This window comes from Puntigrus tetrazona, chromosome 10 (assembly GCF_018831695.1).
Source record: "Puntigrus tetrazona isolate hp1 chromosome 10, ASM1883169v1, whole genome shotgun sequence".
Taxonomy (NCBI): Eukaryota; Metazoa; Chordata; class Actinopteri; order Cypriniformes; family Cyprinidae; genus Puntigrus; species Puntigrus tetrazona.
Genome location: NC_056708.1, coordinates 14,169,677 through 14,177,477, shown reverse-complemented (window position 1 = coordinate 14,177,477; position 7,801 = coordinate 14,169,677). Strand labels below are relative to the sequence as shown.

The 7,801-nt window shown below is 38.7% G+C and overlaps 1 protein-coding gene across 2 annotated transcripts in view; it reads right to left on the bottom strand.

Annotated features, from left to right (window-relative positions):
• The window catches only part of LOC122352551 (disks large homolog 2), a 110,536-nt gene that overhangs the window by 94,232 nt on the left and 8,503 nt on the right, over window positions 1–7,801 (bottom strand). For both annotated transcript variants that reach the window (XM_043249993.1, XM_043249990.1), the window contains exons 6-7: window positions 6,580–6,639; window positions 5,758–5,916 (exon numbers count right to left, since the gene is read on the bottom strand). In XM_043249993.1, the coding sequence (XP_043105928.1) occupies window positions 5,758–5,916; window positions 6,580–6,639 (219 nt within the window). The remainder of the gene's footprint in view (window positions 1–5,757; window positions 5,917–6,579; window positions 6,640–7,801) is intronic.

Here is a 7,801-nt window from a genome sequence, read left to right as displayed (position 1 = left end):
AAAATAATAATTAATTTGATAAAGAACAGCCACTACTTACAAATATCGATTTTTGAGCAAGTATTTTTTTTTCTTTAAAAAAGTAATTAAAAGCTTTTTCTTAAAAGCTCAAACGAAACACTATATTATTCTATATTATACAAACATAAATAGCAGCTTATCACTCAGAGAAGCATCTGCGACAGCTGAGGACTCATGCTGATACTAATGATACGCTGATCATTATGTATTTGACACAGCATATAGATTTATTTTGAGTAACGGCTGGCTCAGAGGTGGGTTGAGTGCTCGTAGCACCCCGTCGGCTGTAACCACCCTCATTAAACTCTCTCGATCTTTTTTCTTCACATACATTTCTATCCTCCAAACTTCTCCTCTTCTCTCTTTCTCTCCATCGTCTCCTTTCTCTCTCTCTCTCTCTCTCTCTCTCTCTCTACTGGCTGCAAAATGCTGATAGAGCTCCTGTCTGCCTCCCCCAGCACCTCAGTCCAAGATTACAAACAGCTACTGTTTATCATTTCAAGTTCAGAGCCAAATGGGAAAACAAACCAAATAGATTACGCTCGTTTTCAATTCACAATACCTGAGAAGGAGAGGGGCGGATTGGCATTTCATATGCAACCCCTCACACATCTTTACCCGCCACCACTTATTCATTGTCACCCCGTGTTATTCTCCCTCCCTTCTTTCTCTAAGCATTCTTCCACTGTAAGAGCGTTCTGAATATAAAAATGTTTCGGAAGCCTCATCTACGTGAAATATAAGCTGTCGTTTCTAATGGGTTGGCACTCTACGCTCCTGTCGGATGCCAAAATAACCACTGGCTTTCAGATTCAACCTCAATAAAGGAAAAGAATTGCAGAGTACCTATGTAATGACCCCCGGCTCTGAAGAAATGGGCTGAAAGCTAAAAGCTGCATATTTCAGCACTCAACAAAGCAAGGAACGCCTTAATGAATTCTTGTTCTTCCACACTGACAGGACTTCGGAATTTGAAACAAATTCTAGTTCGTCAGTCAAACTGTTAAAACGCGTGAGCATTAATCCCGTTACACGTCATCTGTTGGACACACACATCAGCAATGTCAGCGATGGAGCTACCGATGCAGCTCTCTCAAAATATATGCTGTCTTTGGGGGTCAAACATGCTTGGTGGGGTTCAGATAGCCTAGCCTAATTAATCTCGTTCTGTACACAAAGAATTCAACCATCTGTGATGTACGAATGTATGATGAACATTCTTTTGAACTGCTCTTTTTAATGAATCATTCAAAATCCATTTAACCATCCATCATCAATCCTCATAGTTTCACACTCCCTCTATCTATCCATCTATCCATATATCTATCCATCTATCTATCTATCTATCTTTCTGTCTGTCTGTCTGTCTGTCTGTCTGTCTGTCCTGATTCATAAACATGATTTTTTTGAGATGGTCCTTTTCATGAATCAATCAAAATCCATCCATCTACCCAATTCATGAACATACAATATGACGCTTTTGAGCCGGTCCTTTCAAAGAATTGAAGGATCAAAATCCATCCATCCATCTTCCACAGCAGGGAAAAACTATGACCTCTGAAATCAAACCATGAATACCTTATGATCTTCTCTGGTCTTCTCCCAGGCTTTGACACCTTGTGGTGTCAATCTACGACTGCCATCAATCGATCAACCTACTCAAACATATCCGATAGCCCTCAACACAATCAATAGACTTTCATCAGATTCACAGTTTCAGAGAAAACACACAGAGCGATTTCGCTCTTGAGCAGAAATGTTAAGACACGTATTGATATGCGCACTTCCCTGCCGTTCACAAAATCGCTCTCTCAGCGAGAGAACTGGATGGCCTTTTCACTTCTTAGCTCAATGGAGTCTCCAGATAGAAGCCTCTTCTGCACCTTTGACTGTCAGAATCACAGCGGTAAACTCCAATACACTCAGCAGATGCAATCAAATCTTTTCTGCTTCATTTTCTGTCCCTCTTAAAGGGCAGGATGGGCCCTGTAGGAAACCTTTAAGGAGGACACAACTCTAAACACTGAACTTTTGTTATTAAAAAACATCAATGTTTTCTCCCGAGGGAAATTGGCAAATGCTTGGCATATCATGAGAACTACAAGAGTTACAAAACTGGGGCTTTGACAGAAATTGCACCACTGATCAATGTGAGACCTGCATCATCAACTATTAGTAAGAGAGAGGATGGGGTTTTAAGAAGAAAGGGTTTCATTATTTGCTGGTTCATTGAAGCACATGTCCCACAATGCACTGCAAATGACATTTAGGGAATCAAGAACAAACAACGAATGAAGTTTCACCATAATGTAAACAGTTTTGCTGAAAATCTAACATCCATAGTGCATTTTTCACGCTTGAATAAAATGCCAAAAGTACATTAAATATAAACATGTATTTGTTCTTAGTTTAGCCTTTTTTTCCCCCACAGTTTTACCAAGAAAAACACAAAATCTAGTGTTATTTTACTGTTAATTAAATAAAATTAAGATATTTTTAAAATAGTTATATTATTAGGTGACTATTAATTTTTAAGTAAATAATTCTATAATATATCCCTCAAAATGCAAAATTCACCAAAGTTTAAAACTTAGGGTTACCAGTTCGTTCAGATCTCCTAGTCTTAGCAAACACCACTAATAAATTAAGCTAATTTAATCTTCATGGCCTCACTGATAACATAAGTTATGAATAAAAGATGAAAAGGCATACTTTAAAAGGTTCCAGTAGAATTAGTATTCTCCTCGTACAAAACATGCTAATATACATAAACAACACCTGTCACTGTTAGAGAAGGTTTAAGATTTCACACTTTGTTATTTGCATTCACCAGAAGCGTATTTAAAAATTTTGCCAGCAAACTAGATTAAGCTAGTTTATCCTGCACTAAAAGGAACGCAAGTCATACAAATTAGAAGTAACAAAATCTTGTGGGAAATGTGATTTATGGTTCATGTCACTGCGAAATTGTCCACATCAGCAAAACGTAATTAGTATGCACCATTCGCTTTTAGCCTCAAACAAAATTATTAATCATGATACCAACAAACCATCACTACAGATTAGTGAGCAGCTGGTGTAGGGGACATGACCACCACTGAACGCATATGCCGCGAAACTACAGAACAGCCCGGAAAGCAAGACTTCATCCATTTGGATCCAAACTGAATGATGTGAGGGATTCTCCCTCCTGACTGATGATTCAGAGATGACAAGATGTGAATCCTCCGAGGCCCTCCGAAATACTTGAAATACATCAGATCTGATTTCTCTCTGGGAACCACGCTTGAGGCTGTTGATTAGGATCAAATTAATTTTTGTGTATTATTGCCAAGTGGATACACATTAAGAAAACATCAAAGACATCTGAATTCTAGTCAAATCAAAGAGAATGACTACACCGAACAAGAAAGAATCTGCTCGAAACATCATTTTGCTAATTGTATGCTAGTATCTCCTGGCGATGCCTAAATGGGTCAACAATACCTGGAAAAAGTTCTTGAACTTACCAGCTAATGGACCACATATCCAGGCTCCTGAGGCATACAAAAATGCCTCAGTTGATTCCTAAGTTGTATTTGTTTTAGAATCTGACCATTTTTTTTTTTTACTGGCAGCTGTCAGGAGCTACTCAAACAAAGCTAATACGAAGAAACAGCGCTCTTAGCCAGAGTATTTTGGTGTTTATGCGTCACAAAATGAGAATCGTTCCCTTTCGGTACGATACTGACAATCTCACATGCTTGGTCACACAGAATTGGCCATTTTCACAGAACTGCTGCCTGCGCTTACCCTTGAAGAGCATCATCAAAAACCGGCGGACCCTGAACATGAGAGACAGCAATCCATTAATCACAGATGTTATCGCTGGCATTTTCATGGATGCTTTTTCCACAGGTCCTGAGGATTTAAGCGATGCATTAGGTGTTAGCGGTGGCGTACTGAAATGCAAATCAGCTCAAATCCCAGTGAAGCCAATTAGGTGCCGCTTTATAATTCATAGAGTAATGAACTTAAAAATCAAAATCAAAACAAACCGGTAAACAAAGCACACCCACGCCGAGGGCATTATGCGCAGATTCGGATAACAGCGAAACATTACTCAGCCATTTGTGCCTGAGAGTCTCTTAGTCCCGAAGAGCATTTCCTCCGTGGCCAAACCCCCTGTTTACGCTCCATTCATCTCCGGACTATTACATTTATATGCCTAGTCATTTAATCAGAAAGATGAGAGATGTTGCGTTATTGCTAATAAAGTTTTATATCCAATTAACGATACAAGCTGCTGCCTGAGCCTAAATTGAAATCGGTTAGACAGGAAATAAGGAAGATAAAATCTATCCAATTTGATTTATGATGCACTAATGTCAGATGGACGCCACAGGCACACAAGCAAACCACATATGACAGCAGCCAAGCTCTGACCTTCATGGGGAAGCTGTCAATAAGCAATACAGTCTAACAAATGAAAGTATGGACAATTGACAGCGGCTGCGGAAGGGAAGGAAGTAAGTGGACAGCTGCAGCAGAGATGTGATTCAGTTATACTGTTGTCACGGGTAACTGCCATGGTAACTACCAATCTTCACGCTTGTGTCCTCCATGTGCACTTTGCGTCGTTGTCAAATTAAATACGAGGAATAAAAATGAAAGAGAATTATGCAAAGCTGTTAGAGTTGCTCATCTGCAGAACTCAATGCAATATTTTTTTTCTGCATGTCAGCATAAAATGTCATTCGCAAGCTGTTTTCTTTTTCTTTTCATTATCAGTCATACTGCTATACTATACACTGCTGTCAAAGTTACGCTTTATTTTCATCACGCTTTATTTTAGGGTCCCTTAACTAGTTTCTTATTAGAATGCATGGTACTAGAATATTAGCTATTTATTAGTAGTAATTAAGCAAATTAGCTAACTTTCAAGGGAGCTTCAAAATGATTAATTATATTGTGAAAATTACCATGAGGCATTAATGCCTTAATCTACATCCCCAATCCTACCCAATACCTGAATTTAACAACCCCCTTACTAACTATTAATAAACAGCAAATCATGAATTTATTGAGAGAAAAGCTGTGGTTAATAGTGAATAAGTGTTCCTATTCTAAAGTGTTAATACTATAATATATTAATATATTAATACTGAAATATTAATATTTTACAATTTTCCAAATATTTATAAAGCAATATTAACCAGTACAACTGTTTTCAATGTTGATAATAATAATAAATGTCTTTTAGCAGCATATTAAAATGATTTCTAAAGGATAATGTAACACTGGAGAAATGATTCTAAAAAGTGCCATCAAAGGGTTACATGACATTGTAACAAATTAAATAGTTGAAATATTTAATCAAATAAATGCAGCCTAGGTGAGCATACAGAATTCTTTCACACATATTTCACAAAAATCACACCAACCTTAAACTTTCAAACAGTAGTGCATTTTCTCAGAAAACATGTGTTGATTTTATTTTGAATTCTTTTTGAAGGGACTCTCGAAGAATGTCGCTATGCTGCATCAAACCTCTGCACAGTAAAAAGCAAAAACTAAGGAAAACGTGAGGTGTACTAAGACTAGTGCACGATGGGCGAGGCATGCAGGTGACTTTGAAATGGGGCGGGGCATGCAAGTGAGCATAAATTAGGGTGTGGCCATGCAGGTGAGGTGTGGCCACAGAGCTTTCATTTACATGCCTCATTCACGTCCCATGCAGAGTGCTGTGCTCAGTACCTGGTGATCTCGGAGTCAGGGAGCAGGCCTACGTGATAGTGAGGGAAGTGGGGGATTGAGTGCATGGGGCTTTTATCAAACTCCACGGGGGAGTAGAGACGGGGAGAGGGGGCGCGGTCACTCAGTTTGTTCACAGTGCTGTAAACTGGCTCTGGAGGCCTGGTGTGGGAGAGAAAGAGAGAGGCAAAGAGCAGAGCAGCTAGGGTTAGTGCGCTGATGTAGATTAATAGAGTAGTGACAGACCGATATACAAGCAGGCCAACCTAGGTAACATCAACAAATCATTCTGAATCGTTTTGATTTGGTATTGAAACATGCCTACAACATACTGAACCTGAGAAGCAAAATTGCACACAATGGTAAAACATTATGCTTATCGCTTAATTCATAAACCCATATCGGTCGACCACTAACAGAGATAGGAAAAGACAGACCAAGAGAGAAAAAGAAGAGAAGGTGAAAAACAACAGTGGAAGTGCGAGGAATAAGGAACGAACTGCAACTGGTTAGTTCAACATAATTAGTGTTACCAATTTTTAGTGTCACCGCTCTTCAATTCAGCATCTTCAATCAGCCCTCAGATCTTCAATATTTGCTTTTAATAATTAACACTGCTCACACTGTCACGTAAAGAGACTCCACATGTATAGACATCCAGAGACCTTTCACTCATTCACTCTGTCTCAATCGCTTTTGAACTCATAAAATTACACATCTGACTGTCGCCACTTCATTTTATACAAACAATGCCCTATACTCCAGGGTTAAAAAAAAGAACAAACGAGGAGAATACCCAGTCCCCAATCACTTTAAGTCGCTCACCTCAACTGGAAGTGCTGGGAATCAAACCTGTGACCTTCCATCTCATCTAACGAGGGGTTTCTGATTAGAAACAGACAACAGGTTAGCGTGAAGACAAAAAGAGACTGCAGTTTATGTTAATCATATGTTAGAATGTGCATTCAAAATGGCAGAAATGTATTCAGTACTTGTCGTGTAGCATGCAGAAACAAAACAGAGACACCAACAGAATTCAGGACAAAACCAAATGTGAAAACACAACAAGCCCCCTTATACAACACAACTGGGTTTGACACACAAACAAACCAAACCAACCACTCAAAATATTAACATTTATATCACATACACTACCATAGAAAATGTGTGCTGATGACTAGTCTCTAACATTCCCTGCATGGTTCAATGAGCATCTGGTTGTGGGTAAGACAGAGCTGGATACAAAGGCTATATCTTGCAGATATATGAGTAGAACATATTTGTGACATTCTCTCCTCGATCTGCATCGTGTGATGCTAGCTTGTGACTTGTTTTGAACGGAGACAAACACTCTTTGACCTTGCTTACATTCTACCCTTCGTCTTTCTATCTTCAACGGTACTCTTTGCATCTTCTCCTCTCCAGTGTGTCTCTCCTCTCTCTGTCTCTCGCTGTGTGTTTGGCTTTAGCACATTTCTTTAAATCTGCAATTCTCCCCTTCTCCTTGCCCTTAATACAGGGTCACAGCGGGCTAAATAAAACCATGACAAAACCCTTATTATCAACCACGGCACAAACCCTCTGGCACTTCACACTGACGGCGAGGCACAGAGATAGAATTAGGACCAGGCCAGCATCACAGATTCACATTATGCATAGAACCACAAACCTAACATGATTTATCTAAGTAGCACACGTTTATAGACAAATACTGGGTGACACTTTAGAATAGGTAACGCTTGTTAACTATTAACTATGACTTTTCCCTCAGAAAATATCTTAATTTGCTGCTTAATAATAATGAGGTAGTTGTAAAGTTTAGGTATTGAGTAAGATTATGAATATAGAATAAGCTCATATAGAATAAGGCTTTAATATGTGCTAAATTAGAACTAATAAATGGCTAAAATTCTAATAATATGCATGCTAATAAGCAGCTAATAGGTGAAATCTTAAAATAAAGTGTTACCAATGTCAATGGCCAATATTTTGTTGGGACAATTCTCACTGGTCTAAAATCTTTCTCAGTATTAAATATAAAAATACT